Source organism: Terrapene carolina, unplaced genomic scaffold (genome assembly GCF_002925995.2).
Source record: "Terrapene carolina triunguis isolate 2854851 unplaced genomic scaffold, T_m_triunguis-2.0 Scaffold120, whole genome shotgun sequence".
In the NCBI taxonomy this organism is placed as follows: domain Eukaryota; kingdom Metazoa; phylum Chordata; order Testudines; family Emydidae; genus Terrapene; species Terrapene triunguis.
This window is the reverse complement of record NW_020664471.1, coordinates 9,127,234-9,149,129: the sequence shown is the minus strand read 5'-3', so window position 1 is coordinate 9,149,129 and position 21,896 is coordinate 9,127,234. Positions and strand designations below refer to the sequence as shown.

Sequence of the window (21,896 nt, the reverse complement as noted above, 5' to 3'; positions counted from 1 at the left end):
TTTACCTGTGATGAAAGCCACTCCCTATAGAGGGCATCTTCTTCTGCCCTGGTGTGAGGCAGGGGCAACTCCAGAAATTTTTCCCCATCATACGCACTCTCAATCTCTGTAGAGCCATGCCTGCTGCAGCTGCTGGCCCCAGCTACTGGCCCACTGAGTCCATGCTAATTTCAGCCCCCGCATTCCCGCACAGCCCACCAGGTGCGGCATCACTCCCCATCTCTGAGAGGGGACATGGGCTGCAAGAAATAGGACAATGCTAGGCAGGCTCCCGGGGAGGAGCTCTGCTGCAGCAGGCAGCCCCATGGCAATAACAAGGAGGAGCAGTGCTGGCCACCCCACTGACCACACAAGTTTGGCCTCAATAGCCCTCCATCTTGATGGCGAGGCCAAAACTGAGTGAGTGGCATTGCAGCCCGGAGGTCACATCACCACTCAGGTTTGGCCTCACATTCCCTCTGTCTTGATAGGAGGAGAGAAGGCCCAACAAGGCCAAAAGTGAGTCAGTGGCATTTCAGCCTGGTGCTCAGGGGTCATAGCGCTGTTCAGGTTAGACTCGGAGATCCCTGTGCACCAGTGACATGGGCTAGTTGCCTGGATATGTTCCCAGGCAGGCCTTATTCTGTGGATGCCACTGAACTTACAAAGCAGAAATAAGCTCTGAGAGTATCTGACATATTGGGTTTGCAAGCATGAAATATGACTGGTGTCAAAACAAGTGCTCTTTTGCTCTGACCATCCTTTGTTTGCATTTTTATAGACTCCTGGGCTGGAGCTTCCAATACAGAGTGAGATCAAGTGGTCATAATAAACCTTCATTTGTAGAAATACTGCCAGGACCTCCCATTACAGGTAGCCATGGCAGGTTTTATTGTTATTCATCACATTTCAGCCTGTGAAAACTAAGTTTGAAAAATAGCTGAATTTGAACACTGAAATTAAATGGCTTTCATGACTACATGGTTTGTGTTCTTGAACCAAAGCAGCTTTTGCTGATACTCATCACCTACAACGTGAGATGTGATATTTTATTGGAATTTAAACTGCCTACTCTGAAATGAAATCTTAATCTTGTGTGTGACTGTGTGAAAAGGCAATTACCTAATATGAACTCAGGCATCTGACGATGATAATTAATCATCACAACTTACTGTGCATAATGCAAAGAAATGTGGTTCTGGATAGTTCTTATTTAGAATGCTATTATAAGCCGTTCATAATGATACAGTCAGAAAAATAACTGAGTGCTCTCTCCAAGTCTGTTCTCTGAATCATTCTATAGTTACTGGCCCACATGCCAAAATGGTGGCGTAAAAGTCACATCGTGGTGCAAGCCACCATAAGTATCCGTATATTGGTGTAATTTACATGGCAAGGAGGTGGAAGAGGAAAGCTGTAGCAAATAAAAAGCAAGAACTACTTAAAAAATAGGTGTGTCTTCCCTTTAAAGCTATATAAAGTCTACTTTGGCCAAACAATGGTTAAATCCCTCTTCAACAAAGTGCATCTCTTATCCCATTCTATGACCATTTGTTATGATAGTTTATAAACTGACTCACCCACCTCGTCTCACTGTGTTACCATGAATTCTTGGACAGAAGTTTTAAACTTTCATTGCATCTCTGAAATTGGTTCAAGAGAGTCAGGGAGACGACACTGGAGCTCTTATATCTCATTTCTGATATTAAAAAACTCAGCCACAAGTTTTATAAGCACAAGAGGTAGATCAAAACCCTGCTGTAATAGCTCAATGAAATAGTCAATGGATGTACTTCACTCGAGAAATAAACTCTACACTGCAGCCAAACCAGGTTAATATGGAAAATCAATATGACTTTGGACAACAGTCAGCCTCAAAGAAATAAAAGAATAAGGTAACTTATCTCAAAAGATTCTTCCCTTCAACAGAATAGAAAGAATGAATGGAAATACCCTTCTCTGCTAGCCACTGACCCCATTAATGATGAACATTAGCAGGAGTTAACGGTTGTAACACAAGCTATTCTGGTCCAAAGTCATCTGTACCCCGCATGCACATGCTCATACACAACAGTTAACATGAATGTTCTTCTTGTAAGACATTGGGACGATATATACCAAGAAGCCATGCTAGAACTAGGTGCAGTACAATGAAAGAATGTGGGAAGAGTATTAGGAAACTTCTTCCTGCTGACTTCTTGCTGGTGACTCCTTACAAACATAGGTCTGTTTTAAGTCTTTTCTTTCAATGAGTTTATTTTTTCATATTTATTCCTTTAATGGATATTCAATTAATAAAGGAGACACTAACGTGCCATGCAGCATTGAAATAAAGCATCCTGGAGCAGTAACAATGACAACACATTTTGAACTCGAATGTGTATTAGTTGTTTACGGAACACTTTTGCTGTGCTTGTTTTTTGTCCATGCATCTTTCATGATAAGCTACAATAGTACTGCAGCTTCTGACTTGACACTTCAATATGTACAAATATTTCTCTGCTTTAGGAAGTTTCCACTACCACCATTGTATTAATTCATCAGACTCTCAGGGATTTCAATCTCTTCAGCCAGGGATGAACCTACTATAAGGCGGACGCCCAACCAGTTGGAAAACTGTACTCAGAATAATTATCACAGTCAAGCTGAAAGGGCCTATTGAGTGGGGTTCCTCAGGGATCTCTCCTGGGTCTGGTTCAATACCTTCATAAATGATTTGGATAATGCCATAGAGAGCACACTTCCAAAGTTTGTGGATGATACCAAGTTAGGAGGGGTTGCAAGAGCATTGGGGAACAGGATTAGAATTCAAAATGATCTGAACAAACTGAAGAAATGATCTTAAATAAATAGGATGAAATTCAATACGGTCAAATACAAAATACTACACTTAGGAAGGAATAATCTATTGCACAAATACCAAATAGAAAACAACTGCCTATGAAGGAGTACTGCAGAAGAAGGATCTGGCGGTTATTAGAGGATTACAACCTAATTATAAGTCAGCCATGTAATACTGTTAAAAGCAAACAGCATTCTGGGATATATTAGCAGGATTGTTGTACACAAGAAGTAATTCTTTACTCTATTCAACACTTATAAGGTCTCAATTTGGGTACTTAGGGAAAGACGTGGACAAGTTGGAGAAAGTCCATAAGAGAGCAACAAAATTATTAAAGTTCTGGAAAACACCAACTATGAGGAAATATTGAAAAAAATAGGTCTCGTTAGGCTGGAGAACAGAAAACTGAAGGGGGACAGGTTTTCAAGTACACAAAAGGTTGTTACAAACAGCAGGATGATAAAATGTTCTCTTATCCACTGAAGACAGGACAAGAAGCAATGGGCTTAAATTGCAGCAAGGGCTGTTTAGGTTGGACATTAGGAAAAACGTCCTAACTGTCAGAGTAGTTAAGCACTGGAACAAATTGCCTAGGGAGGTTGTGGAATCTCCATCATTGGAGATTTTTAAAAGCAGGTTGGACAAATACGTGTCAGAGATGGAATACTTAGTCCTGTCTCAGTGCAGGGGTCTGGACTAGGTGACCTACTGAGGTCCCTTCCAGGCCTACATTTCTATGATTTGACTTTGAACATGTCAAGTTCCCTTGATTTCATGGGAAAATGGAGAACCAATACAAGGTGAGCAGCTGAGAGGGCAGATTTTGGGCCTCTGAATGTAACAAACTGTCTGGCAAGTTCTATGAAAATATTTATTACGTGGTTTGAAGTTTCTCTCCAAGGGAATGAAATTAATTCCAAGCCTGTAAGGCCCATTCCTTAATCACGTGAGCAGTCCCATTGAGGTCAGTGAGTAAAGGCTACTCCCACCAGTTAAGAGTTGCAGGATTCATGCCTGTACCTTTATCTATGCCATAATATGTACTATTACATAATTTGTCCTTCTGCCTTACAGACTACTTTTCTCTCTTTATTGCTCACAGAGACAGACACAGCAGCCAATTAGTGCTTAGATCGGGGGGCCGGGGGAGACGGGAGGAGTATCGTGCCACATAGAAGCTGGCCATTTTTTATTTACCTGCAATGGGCCTATCCCCTTAAATTTTAAAAGTGGTAAAGAGGGCTTCTGTCAGATGACTTCCAATAACAGCAAATGTTTTCCTAAAACCCTGTGTAATTCTTTGCAAATGTAGGGGTTAGTGTATTAGGTCAGAACTGCTGCCAAGGATCTCTTGTTCTACTTGGCAATGCTTTCAAGACAAAGCTGTTCTTTTAAGCTGTAACCTTACCACTCAAAAACATAATGAATTTGCAATTAGAACTGAGGCCCTTAATCTTGTGCATGTATCTTCTCTAAGATCCCTAGAACAAATGAGGTAAGAGAGAAGTAGAAGAAAAGACATAGGGGCAGAGGAAAATCCCTAGAAAGCACTTTTAATATCAAATACAAGCAACTTCAAAGCAGGTTTTTGAAGGTTGTAAGGTTCGCTCATCATAACCAGTCCTACTAATGCTTTTCTAACTCCAGTGTGTCAGCACTGCCAGTACAGCCCCTGCATCAAATTCAGAGTGGGTGCAAGCAAGGTGCAACTCTGCTTACACCTGCACTGAAACAGGCCCTTGTTGCTCAGAGCTCCAAGCTAAGACAATCTGAACTACAACTGGCATGCAAAAGTGTTTTTAAAAGTTTGATTTGACTCCTATGCGCTATTAAAGTTTATATGGAAAAGTCTATGTTAGGGAACCCTTTCTGGCACTGCCGTAATCGCCAAAGAGGGCTTTGTCGTTTGCAGGCCAGTTGATAAAAGAGATTCAGCCTCTCTATTTCTTTTGTATGTTTTATACACTGAACCCGAGAAGGGATGAATATACTTGGAACCCAATCTTGCAAAGACTTACGCGCATGCACACTGTGAGTAGTCCTGTCCTGTTGTCTTTAATGGGACTACTCATGGTGTGTTTAAGCACATGCATAAATCTTTGCAGTATCAGGGCCCAACACTGTAAAATGTAATATCTTCACACACTGATACCTGTGTTATAAATAGCTCACATGTATTTAGTAACTATGTGGAAAAGGACTTGATGTTCCATGCCATGAGCCAAAATGACATCTAAAAAATCTTTTCACCCTCCAAATTTGTGTATGCACTAAATACAGTATGGTACAAACACAACTACTTGCATATGCAAGTGGCATTTAGGTGCCCAGCTATGCATTTTGCAGACGTAAGTGGAGGACTGGTTTTGAAAGCACAATGGGGACATGTACCAATTTTGCTGCTAGACAGACACAAGCCTTTGAAAATATGGACCTTTGTGCCACAATGTAGTGTCCACTCAGGATTTTATCCTAAACTCTTCTGTCCAGATTGCTCCCACTGCACAGTTTGCAACGGTTCATTTCATCAAGGGCAGAGCTTGTTCTCTGCCTCTCCCCTTCCCCCTGCCCGCTCCAGTGCAGAATGGATACATCATATGGTTCAGATGCCAAAAGCTGCAAGTCTCAGGAGCAGCATTGTCAACCTCAAATGTTCAGAACTTATGAGCAGGCCCTAGACAACATGATTATCTTAAAAATCATAAGATTGTAAACAAATTATCTATAAATTTGGGAATCTTTGTATTTGCCTCCTGGTTTCTGAGGCTTTAGGGCTCATAATTTCAAGCTTTTCTCTGCAACTATGAGGTCTAGACATTTTTTTTAAATGAAAGCAGAGATTCTCAGGCAACAACATGATTCCAGGAGATGGGGCTTTAAGGAAAAAAACACTGACTACCTCAAAACCTTCAGTAAAACTCTGAGATTAACTGGAGGCAAGTCCAAATGCCTTCTTCACCACTTCTCTGGTGGAGCGGTACTGGCAGAACTCCCCTGCTCTAAAAGATGTTCCTCAATGCAGAAAGGGGGCATACAAAAGAGTCAATAAAACCTATGGCTGTATTAACTTTTCTGCAGATTCCCAGCTTGTCTCTGGAATAGGTGAGGAATCCAAGTAGCAATGCCAGCGCACACAGTCCCTGGCCCCAGCACTTCTCCCAATGACAGCCTGGTCCCCAACTCCTGATATGAAGATTCTGTTCTCTATAGATGGACCTCGACAACGTCCAGTGACAATAGTGGAGAAGAGGCCAAAACTCCTTCTCATGGCCTGGGCTAGGGATCTGCCATGTTTTCAACTCCTCTATCCACAAAGGGGGAAGGAGTGATTGAAGCCCATAAATTCCTTGATTTTGTTGTGGGTGGGGCAGAGTGGTGTTATGGAAATTGCCAGGACCACAAGATTGACTGTTACCGGTACTGTGCCATACCAAAGCAAGAAGCATATGGGGGAAAACAAGCTAATGATTGGAATTCACTTTGCAGGACAATTAGATTTCTGTGGGTCCAGGATGGAACTAAAGATGATGTTTAGGAAAAGGAGTCTTGGTGGTGTAATAGGTTATAATGCACAAGCCTTTCATCTCCAGGGACTGGAGTTGAAAACCAAGGTTTCTGGTTACAAATGAGATCAAGTTTGCTTGTCTCATTCCTTTCAAAATATATGACAGTATTCTACTGTAATAGCCCATAACATTGCCCGATCACTACTGTGAGATGTGTTTTAGACCAGTACTGTAGGACAGTGTATAACTTGCCTATGGAGAAATCCACAATCTTTCTATAACTTGTTTGTCTGAGTGATTGGCTGAACAGGAAGTAGGACTGATTGGACTTGTAGCTCTACAGTTTTACATTATTTTATTTTTGAATGCAGGGGTTTTTTGTACATAATTCTACATTTCTAAGTTCAACTTTCAGGATAAAGAGATTGCACTACAGTACTTGTATTAGGTGAATTGAAAAATACTATTTCTTTTGTTTTTTACAGTACAAATATTTGTAATCAAAAATAAATATAAAGTGAGCACTGTACACTTTGTATTCTGTGTTGTAATTGAAATCAATATATTTGAAAATGTAGAAAACATCCAAAAATATTTAAATAAATGGTATTCTATTATTGCTTAACAGCATGATTAATCGCAATTAATTTTTTAATCTCTTGACAGCCCTATTTTAAAGTCGATACGAGAAATGTATATACTTATGTAATTCTGTAGGATCGTTTAACTCTGTAAAGTTCTTTTTGCTATAGAATTCTATTAGCTTCATCTCTACTACATTCTATGCATCTCTCCAAAAGGATTTTCTTTTTTCCTAAGGGTTTAAAGAGCCTAGGGACATCCATTCACATAAAAAAGAAAACCAAAATCCAATGGCAATTCGGCACCACTGGCAGTGTGTGATAAAGGATTGAAATAGCGAGGTTGTTGCTAGTCAGAATTAAGATCTCATTGATGAACTGCAAATGGAAGCTTTGAAGAACATCTGCATACACCATGATGGACTGTTAGATCCTTACTTCTATGAGCTCTAAACTTGACACAGCAATTAAAAAGAAGAAAAAAATATGGCTATTTGTACTAACATTAAATTTGTTCCACATATTGCAGACACTGGCTGATCAGTCTATGAGAGTAAACAACAAAGCAGATTGTCTTACAATTTTTCTCGGCATGAGTGAGAATTGCTTAGGGGGCATGCGTTTGTTATTAAAGCATCATGTATGCAGTTTATATGTAAGAATGAAGGGTGTGAAGAATGCCCTATGTGGCCACAGGGGTGTAAGAACAGCTGTAAGCAATAAGGTTTTTTTAAAATAGGGCAAAAGCACAGTATGTGCTTTTGCAACTTCTAGCAATTACCCGTGGACAGCAATTATTCCTTTTTGAACACCAAAATGACACATGCAAAACATTCTTCTGTTGATCCCTTAAGTGATCCAGGCAAAACAACTGTAGCTTACTCCTGTTTCCCATTTCTCCTCCTGCCAGGGCCTATATGAACTTGCATTGAGTAATCTGACCCAATAGACACTGTTTAGATAGGCAGCATTACATGTAACTATTCAAAAGAACACAGCTTAAAATGACTCACCAAAAAAGATCCCATGCCACCAAATACTCTTCAGCAGCTAAAATCTTGATAAAGAGCATGTTTGAGAAGATACACAGAAGAGCTTTGGGACTCTTAATTGTTTGGACTGTTGTAAATTAGTTTCATACCATATATGACCCGATCCTGCCCCCACTGAAGCCGCTGGCAGTATCCCTAACAAAAACAGTTGCCGAGGAGTATCTTTAATTGCCATGGAATACCCATCTTCCTGATTTCTAGGGTTTTCCCCAAGCCAATATGCAAGTGCTGTATTACCAAATACAAACCATTACTCTTCTATTATGAAAATATTTTGCTTATGCAGTTTGCTTGGAAAGGAAATACTTTAGTGGGGAAAATACTAATAATTTAGTATGATGAAACACTTGATGTGTATAATATCTATTTCTACAAATTTAACAGTTAGTGTCAGGTTTATAGCACATTTTTTCCCAAAACCAGACAAATAAGTACTCGGAAATAAATTCCAGGAATATTAAATAGCTCTAAGCTACTGTATCTTGGTTACTATCTTTTTTTTTTTATTGTTGTCTGTCTATAATTCCAGGGCTAACATGGACTGCTATTCCTTAGAGGTACAACAACATATACTTCATTAAGATAACATTTTCTTTTTAACATGAACTTGTGCAGATTAGTTAAGCAATACTGCAGTACACTGTTTTCCCAACAACATTTGCATGATAGATCTATTTAAAAAGCACCATTCATGGGAGGAACAAGATAAAATATTGAAAGGTCTTACCTTCACCTGATGATCCTGAAAGATCTATGATGACATATACTCTTCCTTCTGGCTCCAAGTCAATCTGTAATTGAGAAGAGAATGAAACACTTAGACTGGTGCTCCCTTAATGAGCTCCTGTGTGCACCATTAATAAAAGGTTTCCATTGACTCTTAAACCCGAAGGGAGAGGTCCCCAAACTGTGGGGCGCATAACGTTCAGGGGGGCGTGGTGTGGCCCAGGCCAGCCCCCACATGTGGCAGGGAGGGAGTGCCACCCAGGCCTGCTCTGCTCCAGCCCCGCCCCCAGCTGCGGTCCTCGCTCCTGGCCCTGTGCTCCTGGCCCTGGCTTGGGGGTGGGGAGTGCGCAGACAGGAGTAAGAGGGGGCGTGATCCTGAAAAGTTTGGCAATCCCTGCCCTAAGGCATGTCACTGTTCACAGAGCAAGTATCATGCTCTCACTAAACCTGACCCTGCAAAGAGCTAAGCACCTTTATGAGGTGCTAAGCAATCTCAACTCCCACTGAAATCAAGGGGCCTCCACACCCTGCAGGATCAGTCCTGCTTCGTTTTACAAATCCAATAAGCTACCTTAGTACAGTAATAAGCTTTGTCAACTCTCCCCCATGCATTTTAACTACTTCTCCCAAGGACTGAAAAATCATTTTAAAAGGAAGTGGTATCAAATAACTCTTGGCTGTAACTTACACTAAGGCCAGGTCTGCAATGAGAAAAGTACACTTATAACCAATTCAGTTTCTGAACAGACACAGATGAATTCTGATTGCAGAATACGGGGAATAAATGCACACAACTTCATTACCGTTAACATTTGTCTGGAAGTTTATTGTTACGAAATCGAAATGCTCCAATAAATAGGTACTGTATTCCATCAGGCTAGCTTGTCTTTATTATATTCGGCCTTTATTATAGTCAGCAGTAATGCAAGGAACCTTCAGGCCTGTACCCTGTAAGACATTAGCTTCAGCCATTAGCATAAGGCTTGTGCCCATGAACTTTGGATAAATGACCTAACGGTCACCCCTAAGTTTTGGGGAACTGGAAATAGAGTGTGAGGGGGAATTTTGTCCATAACGATAACAGCCAACCACAGGAACATATTTGCAGATATCTGTCTACAAGAGTGGCATGGCAATGAATTGATGTGTATGATAATAAGTTGAGATAATTAATATAGGAGAAGGGGACCCTAACATAAGTAGGGTGAGGAAATACAAATAAGGAAGAGGGGAGAGATCTCTACTGAATATGCATTAGACACGGTGGTGTCAGCGTAACATATTATAAAAGCTGTATCCCAGCCTGTGTGCGAGAGGAGAGAGAGATGTAGCCCTTGGGAGGTGCCAGGATGATGGCCACTGGTGATGATGAAGGAGGTAATGGTGATGAGGAAGACAATGGCTAACATTCCAGGTTGTTTTGCAAGGGATTGTGAGAGTATATGGATGTTCAGTTGTACATTCTGTATCATCTCAATCTATTTTACAGAGTTAGAGTGCTTGTGACTTTGCTAAATGTATTAATAAATTATTATAAATATAGAAGGATTCCTACAGTGTGAGTGTTGCAACTGTGTACACTGGGATTCCCAACTACACAGTAATTTTTAATACTGGGTCTGATCTTGGGACAAGAACCTGTCAAGATAGAGTTCTTAAAAGAAAATCCGATTGGCTCTAGATATTGGAAGGCGTAGGTTTAGATAGTTACCACTATGATGAATGCAGTATAAATGCCTAGATAGATAATATATTGCACTGTACATTTCATCATCGACTCTGAATTTCACTAATTATGTGTGATTATCTGACTCCCAGAACATTACACTGATGGCTTTTGTGATTTAAATATCTTTAAAAGTTTCAGGAAAAGTTAAGGAAAGAGAAAAATGTCTCATTTAAGTATATGAACACACAGCATAACTACAGGTTTCAGAGTGGTAGCCGTGTTAGTCTGTATCAGCAAAAAGAACAAGGAGTCCTTGGTGGCACCTTAGAGACTAACAAATTTATTTGGGCATAAGCTTTCGTGTCTCTTCCATTGAAATCTCAGTGGAATGTTGCAGTGTGTTTGGAAGCAACGCATATTTTACCTTCTTCCTACCTGACCGTGCAAGATTGCACCAACACCTACCTGCAGGGCAATTTAGGACCTACTGGGATCACAGAGATGCATGCACAGTACAACTCCCCACAAGCAAGTGGAAAGAGCGGAGTGGGGAGCAGGTGAAGATGGCATCTTTCCCACCATGTACTGGCCAGGAATGGAGAGCAGGAGGAGGGGAGTAAGTGTCATTGTGTAAGGGGCTGACACTTCTTACTACCTAATCCAGCAGAGGTTCAATGCCTTCCTGAGGTGACAACTATCCACTGCCCCAGACCTCAGGCATCAGTTCCCAATCTACATCTGCTGAAGTGGGAAAAGGGGGAGTGCTTAAGACCCATAAGTGCTTGGAACTTTGTTTTCCTAAAGGCATACATTTTGGCTACTAAAAACACTAAAAAATGCATCTCAAGTCACTAATAATGCATTACATTAGAATCTTGCTAATTCACACTAATGACTAGGAGACATTGGTTTCCTGATCTTTGCAAATTAGCAAGGAAGGGAATACACACAACAACAGAGCTAGGATCACAAAATGTACTTTGCTCATTAATTTTGACAACTACAGTTTAGGTTGAATTATTTATGGTAATATCTCACTCTCTTAGTTATAGGAAATTTCACTATATCACGCTGGGGTTGCATTTTTGCTCAGATGTGGGGAGAAAGAGACAGTTTGGTTGAGGATTAAGTGGTGTGCAGATTCGCAAGGTTCTATGATATTGTAGAGGGCGTCGAGGGGAAAGACACAACAATGGTTAAAACATGATTTTTTTTCACATTTTGGGAGAAAATCTCTCATTCAGGCTAAGAAGAGGGATGAGTAGCTGATAACATTTTTGTTGTAAACTGAAAAATAAAGGAATCTCTGGCAGTGCAGAGGGAGCAGTGACTGCATGTAACTCCCCAGCTCAGGGGGATACATTGAAGGGTGATGAGGGAATATCAGGGGAAACAGATGGGCCAGACGAGTGGCCCAGAGCACACTGTGCTCTGATATCCCCAGCCAGAGGACAGTCCCTCAGGGACCATGCCAGATGGTATAAGTTAGAGCAGCCTTAACAGGCTCCTTCTGTTTCCAACTTTTTATCCTCACCTATAAGGCCCTTCAAAACATGGGAACCTCTGTTCTTGTCTCTTATTGGGTCACCCCTGTGTCCTTCACTCTGCCAATAACGCCCGCCTAATCCATCCAGTAGCTTTTCACACAAATGTTTCTGCAGCTCTTCCACCAAAGGAGCTAGGAAAGGGATCCAAAGAGGGCTGAGGAGTGATCTGGTCAAACAATGGGCCAGGAAAGTAAACTTAGCAGCTGCACATTGAATGGATTGGGAGGGAAGGAGAGGGGGAGATGGGTGTCAGGAAGATCAAGGAGGTGGTTGTCCAGGATGAGGATGGCCTAGTTGAGAGGTTTTCCATGAATATCAGTAAAGTGTTAAATATTTAGTGAGGACATTTGTAATAATTTCTGAAATAGAAATAAAAATGCTACTACTGAAATACTATTTATCTCCTTTTGCAGTTTTTAAATACAAGATATTAGGAGATCAGAAGCACAGGTGCAAGGACAGGCTTTGAAGTCTCAGCTGATGTTTGCTTTTGAACAATTTCTATAGTACTCCACAGATGGCTGCTTGGAAGAAAAATACTTCTAGGGATCCATTCATACCAGCCTCACATAATGTTTACTTGGGCTTTCAATAAAGGCCTTTGAATTTGAAAAATCAATACTCTCCCTCCCACCTGCCCAACCCCAGGATACTGCCCCCGCCAAAGTCAGTCAGTGCTTCTCCTGAGTAGCTGAAGGTGTCACAGCAGATATAAATAAGTGTTCTTTCTGTCCAGTGTGTGTATGCCTCTCTCTCTCACCCTCTCCCTCACCTGCCCACCCCCACCCGGCAGCCCAAGACAGAGCCTTGAGCTCTGAACTCATTTCTACCACCAAGTAGGCAGCTTCCATCAGCAATTCCAAACTCTCTCTTCTCCTCTCAGTTCGTTACTCCAAGAGAATTTATGAAAATTATTTTCTAACAAAGGATTTCACCAGTTAAATGGAACGCTCCAGTACTGATGATACAGCCTTACTTACAGGTTTATAAAAACGCACCTTTCCACTTCACTCAGGATACACACACGTGTCAAATGTGTACTTTTATCACAGGCAAAAACCAGTTCCTCTCCATATAAACACCCTCTGCCCTCTCATAAATGCTTGTGAAGACCGATGGGTCTTCATCTGACTTCTAAAGGCCAAGAAGCTCAGGGTGAAATCATGGACCCATTGAAGTCAATGGGAGTTTTGCCAGTGACTTCAATGGTCTCAGGATTTCACTCTCTGCCTCTACTGGGTCACTGAGGGGGAGGCGGGAAGGGAGGGAAAACTTACTCTAGAACTGAGTACCTTCCACTAAGCACACCTCGTGCCAGCAGCTCGAAGACATTTAAATCAAATGACTTAGTTCAAAGGCTCCAGCTGCCACGGACCCAAAGCTCACTGAAGTCGATTAGGATATGCCTGCAATGCAGCTGGGAGATGTGATTCCCAGAGCAGGTAGGCAGACTTGTGCTGGCACACCTCGCGCTAGCATACTAAAAATAGCAGTGCAGATGTAGCAGCACTAGCAACGGCTCAAGCTAGCCACCCAAATCCAAACCTGCCCAACCCCCGGGTCTGAGCTCTGTGGCTAGCCTGAGCTGCTGCCAGAGCCCACAACCTCCACACTGCTATTTTCAGCGTGCTAGCTCAAGGAGAGCTAGTGTAAATCTGTCTACCCGTACTGGGAATCATGCCTCCCAGCTGCAGCACAGACATACCTAGAGACTCTTGGACTTCGGATCAGGCCCTTCATGGATAATCCCAGAAATGGAAGAAGCAGTGTCTATTAGCAATTCCACTTTATGCTGGCATAAATGTTTATACTTCATTGCTTAGAGACTATATTGATGAGAGTGTGAAGACCCCAAATAAATTAGACAGAGGTGGTCTCTCAGAGACCTAGGATCAAACCTATACAGGGCTTTCAACACCAAAATCCTCACTTTAAATAGAACCTGGTAGACAATTAGTGAAAAAATATTCCCATATCCTATCATCACCTAAAAAGCAATGCAAAAAGCTATCAAGTGATCTTAAAATGCTGTCTAAAAGCGTGTGCATTGCAATTACGCAGTGTAGAAACCAAAGTGCAAATCTGAAAGCAACTTTTTCAAATGCCTATAAAGACACTGGCAGGAGGCCACCAATGTCACCTGTGGTTCCAGAAGCAGTTGCTGATGGATCAAATTCAATTTGGGTAACAGTGAGCACAACTTGAATGCAATGGGGGTTACGCCTGCTCATGACAGGTCTGAACCTGACCCTTCCATTTGGCTAAAAAATGTTTGCATCTTTGACTATGACTTGGACCATTTTTCTGTGTAGGGAGATGCTCAGAGAAGTTATTTATGAAAAGAAAAAGCAGGGTAGCAGAGAGCAAACCAAGGTGTGAACACAGCTTGCCTGAGTGACAGAGATGAGTCGATCCAAGCTGAACTTTGTTATAACCAAGGGCTAAATCTATATTGTGTCCTATGCAGCACAGACTATGATCTCAACACGTAACAAAAACATTGTTAATGTAAAAATACATTAGAGAAGAGTTTGAACACTACCAAAACATATTTGTCTTTGCTTCCTGCATAAGCCAATTTCATGGCATCAATTAAAGTGTCTAGTAGTAGGTGCAGAGTACGATGAATCATATCTGTTTTCTAAATACGTCCTATGAATAGCCCCCTTATTCCTGACGTGGAAATAAAGTGAAACAATAGCTGCATTACAGCAATGATCTTGAAAAATTCCAGGCATGAATAAAACATACGACTTGGTCTGTTTCAGGGAAAATAAAGCAGCTGTCCACAAAAACAGACCTGCTTTCCACATACACCTGTGGAAACAATGCCCAAATTTCAGCATATCATCATTTCTACTTCGGTACTTATATAACACTCATCACCATACTATCAAGTGCCTCACAATCATTCATGGATTTTATCTTCAACAGAGCTGTGAGGTACAGGAGTTTCACCCTCATTTTACAGATGGGAAACGGAGACACAAGTTAGATTAAGTGACTTGCTCAAGGTTACACAAGACATCTGAGGCTTGGCCAGGAACCAAACCCAGGATTCCTGAGGGTTAGACTAGTGCCATATACACTGACTAGACCAGGGATCGGCAACCTTTGGCACACAGCCTGTCCGGAAAATCCGCTGATGGGCCAGGACGGTTTGTTTACCTGTAGCGTCTGCAGGTTCGGCCGATCGCAGCTCCCATTGGCTGTTCGCCATTCCAGGCCAATGGGAGCTGTGAGCGGCCGAACCTGCGGACACTGCAGGTAAACAAACCGCCCTAGCCCATCATCAGATTTCCCTGACAGGCCGTGTGCCAAAGGTTGCCGATCTCTGGACTAGACCATCCTTCCTACTTTTCCTTTAAGCTTCACTTATTCAGAACAGGCACATCCTGTCTTCCTGTAACATTAGCCACTGACATCTAAGTAATGTTTTCACGACTATATTGGCTACATACTTCAGAGCCAATTTTTCTCTTTATTCAAGGAGTAATGCAGGAGAATCAAGGATCAAACACTTTCTTCCTCCTCTCCTCTCCCCCAGCATTTCCAAATCATGGCAGTTTTTAGGCTGCTTTAAAGCAGTGTGAAACTCAATCTGAGCTCACAGGGATTTGTGCAAATTTATGTCCCACTAGTTTTAGTTTGAGAGTTTTCATTCCCTGAATTTTGTTCTGAGTTCCAGGTAAGCCCAAAACTTGGCTAGTAGCCCCATGTTTTTCCTGATTTCAGACTGAAGCTATGCAGAGCTACTTAGTCCTGTATGGTTCCAGCCATGAAAAAAAAATACAAAACCCCAGGCATAATGCTCCTAATTTGGGGTTTCTTTAAGAAAGTTTTTCACTTCTCCAAGAAGATTGGATGTAATGATTTGGCATGCACGGACACTTCATCTATATATGAAAAAGCCCTGAGCAGCAAATTTCACTCTTGGTAATTCCTGAATAATTCCACTGATTAGAGAGTGACCTCTCTGACTTCAACAGAGTTACCCCACCCAAACTGACAGTGATACAGTCAGAGAGCTAAATCTCACCTTAAAGAGCAAGTTCAGACATGATGTAAAGCAGTTGCAACTCCATTCACATCAGTGGACCTACACCTGCTTACAACAGGTTCGAATTTGGCCCTAGAAGCATGGACTATGGCAATCATCCTGAAGTCACTTATGTATAATACAAGCATGTCATCTAAGATTAGGTGCATTATTTTTATTTAAAATCTAACTTGGCTCTTGACCGAGAAATCTAAGAATAGGTGATGACATAACATTTAGGTCTTCATGGGGTAGTGACTGTATAACAACATTTCCCATAACTCAACTAGGTAACCGTGCACTGTTTGGATCAGTTCTACTCTGATGTGTCCGAGACAAGTTATTGAACACTATAGGGTGCATAAGAAAGCTTTCAAGCTCATAGCTGACTGGGATTTGTGGTCCATTTGAAGCAGTAAAACCTAAATGGACCTAAGCAATGAAGCAGCAGCAGAAACATCTTTGTACTGATATACATGGATTTTTTGTGACATTGAAGGATTATCCAATACTTGGATAGCTTATGGGATAAACTTCTAAGCACATGATTTGACTCTGCAGATGGTCATATTTGTAATGTAGGATTTTTGAAAGCCAAAATATACTAATAACGCTTACTGAACATATAAAAAGTAGAATGGTTTCTTCTTGCATCACAAGTAATGCCACTATCTCCTTTCAGAAAAAACCTGCATGGGACGGTTACCTGGAAAAACTGATATAACTCTAGATTAGTTTTTTTGCAATTTTGTGCATACATTTATTATTTTCATGTAATCTCTTTGTATGATGCCTGTGCATTGTTTAGTTAATTACAATATCTGCTATCTTAAAAGCAACAAGATCTCTTCCCCAATGGCTCTCACTACCCATAGTAGTGACAAGGAGTGTAATGGGAAGCAGCAGAAGTGCTTAGCAGCCTGTTCTCCAAAGTTTACCAAAATTAAAATAAGCTACCTTGCGCTGGGGAGAGAATATCCCTAGTTGCAAGCGGATTTTGTGCCAATTGTCAGTTTCATTAAGCGAGTCTTGTAACCAGTCCCTTTCACTTCTCCCTGGGTGATTGAGATGGTGTTTTATAATATATGGTGCTAATTGAATATACTCAACAAAACTCTGGATCGTACAAATCACATTCAAAACTGAGGTCAGTACTGAACAGTCACAGGAAACACAGCATGAATATAAGAAATACATTTGTCATGATTAAAAGAGAATGACTGAAAATGGAAACTTCCATCTGTCCTTGGGTTTATGTTGTTTAGCAAGAAGATTCTGACAGATTTTACCTTCTGTTTTCTACTTAAAAAGCTAAAAACAGGCGTTTCTGTTTAATACTCTATCTAACAGCAAAAAATAAATTAAGGGTGGAGTTCGTCAAAAGCGTCTACGGGTATGTCTAGGAGTGAGCTTCCTGGCTCAGTTAGACAGACGATGGTTAGCTTCCCTTATCTAGCCTGCTAAAAAATAGCAACGTAGACATGGAGGCTTGGGCAGCAGCTTGGGTTCTCAGGCCCACCCAACGCCCTGGGTCTGAGCTCGGTGGCCACCAGAGCTGCCTAGCTAGAGCAAATCTGTCTACCCAAGCGGGGATACTCCCTCCCAGCAGCAGTGTAGACAAACCTTAAGTGACTTAAAGCACAACTCCCATTCAAAGATGCTTTTGAAAATGCTACCTTAAATTCTGTTACAGCCACCATCAGGCACAAGAAAAAATCCCAGTCAGAAATATCAGAGTAGGGAGATGGTTAATATGGTTCCCACCTTTAACTTTGTAATAGTGTGACAAAGTCAGCTGTGGCACTGTTGTGATATTTACATTGTCGTCATCGTACGATGCAATGACATTTTGCAGCTGATGAGATTGTGGCTATATGTTACCCTGCAGTAACGTAATATGATCCCCAAAGCACGTCTACAGCATTTTTCTATCTTCCAAAATGCTAAAAACCAGCCAATTAACTAGCCAACAGCAATTATGGGACCTGACAACATCTCAAAAAACATTCAGGTTGATCCCACAAAATTAGGCACTGGTGGCCTAAATGGACAGATAGCTGCATGTGGAAGAAGAGTTACTAGAAAAGCAGTAAGAGAAAAGGGAAGCAAAAGTAATGCATGGTATAAATAACCAAACCACAAAATCCCCCTCCAGTATAAAACACACCCTCCAAAGTTCAGAATGTTCCACCCATGGTTTAAGATGACTCCAGAATCCCTTGATGGAAGAAGTTTGATGTGGAGTTCAATGTATGGTACCACGAAGCTGAGGATTTTAATTTGCACAGGTTAAAGAGATCCTGACAAGTAGTTCAGGTCCTAAAAAAAGTCTCTGCCACAGCCAGAAAAAAAGAGCAGGGATATGCAAAGTAATGAACAAAACCAGTCTTTCTGTGCAGATTTAAACATTCCCATGTACTGTCTGTGACCAAGATACTGCAGTAGTGTTATAATGCATTAGATCCAGAAAGGGAATCTGCACTTCATATAAACTATGAAAAGTAAATTAGCCATTTAAAATTTTCATTTCCAATAATTTAAGTGTTAATATGTGATTTTGTTTATAGCTATTAGAATCATAGAAGATTAGGATTGGAAGAGACCTCAGGAGGTCATCTAGTCCAACCCCCTACTCAAGGCAGGACTAACACCAACTAAATCATCCCAGCCGGGCCTTAAAAACCTCTCTGTGTGAGACCTCCATCTGTGTGTTTATTTGATACAAAAATTTAAAACATCTCAGGAACAAGCAAAACAATCAGATTTTACTTTATGTTTTAATTTTAATTTCAATGTATAAAACATAAAAGGACCCCTCTACCAGGCTCTAGACATTGCTGATAAATAAGGGCTTGGCTACACTTGCGAGATAGAGCACATTAAAGCAGCCCCGGGTGCCCTAGCTCGCTACCCGTCCACACTGGCATGGCACGTAGAGCGCTCTGACTCCAGGACTAGAGCGCTCCTGGTACTCCACCTCGGCGAGAAGATTAACACTTGGTGCGCATTGGCTAAAACCCCCGGGCATCAGTGTGAACGAGGTGTTGCATTACTGCGCTCTGATCAGCCTCCAGAAGCGTCCCATAATCCCCTTAAGTCAAGTGGCCACTCTTGTCATTGTTTTGGAATCACTGCAAGCATGCCGAAATGCCCTTTGAAAGCTCCATTTGACAGCCGGCATGCTTATCTGCTCCGAGACAAAGCAACCATTACTGTGGAATGCTGTGTGTGAGAGAGAGAGGCGGCGGGGTGCGGGGTCTGTTGCTGTCTGAGCTTACAAGACAGCATGCTGACATGATCTCAGCCCCCCAAAAACCCACTCTCTCTCCCCCCACATACACACAACACACTCCCTGTCACACTCCACCCTCCCCCCCATTTGGAAAGCACGTGGCAGCCACTTGCATGCTGGGATAGCTACCACAATGCACTGCTCTCTGTGGCCATTGCAAGAGCTGCTAATGTGGCCATGCCAGTGCGCTTGCAGCTGTCAGTGTGGACAGATTGCAGCACTTTCCCTACTGCTCTCTATGAAGGCTGGTTTAACTCAAAGCGCTCTACATCTGCAAGTGTAGCCAGGCCCTAAGTAAAAACTCTGCAATCCAATAAAGACACAAACAGCAGTAGCATCAAACAAACTTTTCTTTGCACCACAGGAGCCAGACTAAAACTAAGTCTCTCCACCTCCATTCCCACAAACTGCGCACACAGTCCTGAATCCCCACCAAACCTCCCTAACTAGATGGGCTTTGCAGTGTGCCCTTTGGGCATCAAACATGGAAACCGAGTGGGGAAAAAGTCTGACTGCTAAATTACATTATCTGCAGAAGAACTGATTTCACAAGCCACCTACTTAATTATGAGAGAGACGTATTTTTGACTTTTAAAACAAGCTATTGAACATAAACTTATTTGGTATTTTGAGGAAATGCCTCCAGAATCTCTCCTATTTGTCCTCTATTCTTCTATTCTCACCCTATAGCTCTGTGTCCTTCCATCTGTGTCCTTCCATCTGATAGGACTTCTTCTCGAACCAGCCAATGAATCTCCTTACACTGGCAAGATGCAGGGGAGTCCCCCTCCCACAGAAACTAAATATACATCTTCCACAGTGCTTACAGCTCTTAGTAGCTCTGGGAAATACTGACATGGAGTCAGAACTCCCATTTAGCAGTGCACTGCCACACAGATCATAGAGCTGCCTGTCAGCATAAATGTTAGAGTTTTGAAATTGATCCTCATAATTATGAAGACATTTCACAGTTTTGTGCCAGGTATCTGATCACAGCAATATAAAGAAGTTGAGAAATTTTAGCCATGGTAAGCTCTATAATTTATTCACTCAAACTCAAGAATATAAGAGACATCAAAGATCGTGCAAAGATTCAAATATGACCTACAGAAAAGATCAAACATTTCTCAGTACCGGACATAACACAGAAAAGAGGAAGCCTGTGAAAACAAGATCCAGTTTGAATGATCACAGCATTCAGAAATCAATTTAAAAAAAAACCCCAACCACACACACACACACACACACACACGCACCTATATATTAACACATATATTGACATCCAGACACAATACACTAAATTGGATATTGTGTGTCTTCGGTACAGCTGCACAAGCTAATGATGTGATCTACCATGACTTACTGTGGCAAAAGTCCCCCAGGCTGCTATGGGAAATTGTTTTTGAACTCATTGCAGGATACAATAAATAAATAAAATAAAAAAGAATTTCTCCACTATACTGAGACGGATGGTCTTGTGCACCACTGGACTGGGACTCAGGAGATCAGAGAGCGATTTCCAGCTCTGTCACAGACTTCCAGTGTGACCTAGGACAAGTCACCATACTCCTCATCCCTTAGCTCTCCATCTGTAAAATGGGGATAATATTCGACCTTTGTCTGTCTTGTCTATTTAGATTAGAGGGTCTTTGGGGTAGGGATTGTCTTTTACTATGTGTTTGTACAGCATCTAAATGGGTAAAACAATATACGGTAAATACATGTCTTCTACTGGAAGAAGAGGATGATCTTCTACAGTATAATTGAAGCAAGAGCTGAACATGGGAGCAAACTCTCTGTGGATATCGAAGTGACAAAAAGCTTATGTGGTGTGGCAGGAAGGCGTTACTGGCATGAGTCCACAGCACATTCCTAATGAGTGTTAGTCACTTCTAAAATAATACATCTGGGGAGGGGGATACATTTGCTTGGGGGCTACTGCCTGGTTGAAGCGAACTAAATGGGAGTTCTAGCTGATGGAGGAGAGCAATCAGACTGGTGGGAGACACTGACTGGCTAGGAAAGGGGAGAGTCACAGTGGGTGGTGGGGTAGGGGTTGTTGAATGGTTAGTGGAAGGAAGTAAACTGTGGAAATAAATCTGTTAGTCTCTAAGGTGCCACAAGGACTCCTTGTTGTTTTTGTGGACAGGAAATCAGGCACAGAATCAGGCAGGAAGTTGTCACACTGGATCACAGCAGTGGTCCATCTGCTCCAGTATCCTGCCTTTTGGCAATTGCCAGTGCCAGCACATTCAGAAGAAAACTTTGCAATGGCAGTTATTGGATAAGCGTCCCGCAGGTAAAGTTTCCTCATAACACAACCCTCCATAGCTTATGCCACAGAGCTTATGGGTTTTTATCCCTCCCCAGCTCTAGTTTATTTAAACAAATTACTATTATCCATAATACAATTTTTAATACTTTTTGGATCCTGGGCCCAGATATTTAAAGGTATTCAGGTGTTGCTGCGCTCAACATTGCAATACCTAACTGGTTTAGGAGCCTAAAATCTCATTTTCAGAAGGGTTTTAGACATTTAGGAACCATCACTGCCATGATATCCTTGGGGAAACTCTTTTTGTTCTTCCTTCAGTCTTTAAATATGGTACTATACATTTTAATACATACATTACACACTCAAATATAACCCACAATAATCTGTT

At 41.6% G+C, this 21,896-nt stretch overlaps 1 protein-coding gene across 1 annotated transcript in view; it reads right to left on the bottom strand.

The window, feature by feature from the left end:
* The window catches only part of PRKCE (protein kinase C epsilon), a 431,438-nt gene that overhangs the window by 266,410 nt on the left and 143,132 nt on the right, over positions 1–21,896 (bottom strand). The window contains exon 2 of the mRNA XM_029911742.1: positions 8,688–8,751. Within this exon, the coding sequence (XP_029767602.1) occupies positions 8,688–8,751 (64 nt within the window). The remainder of the gene's footprint in view (positions 1–8,687; positions 8,752–21,896) is intronic.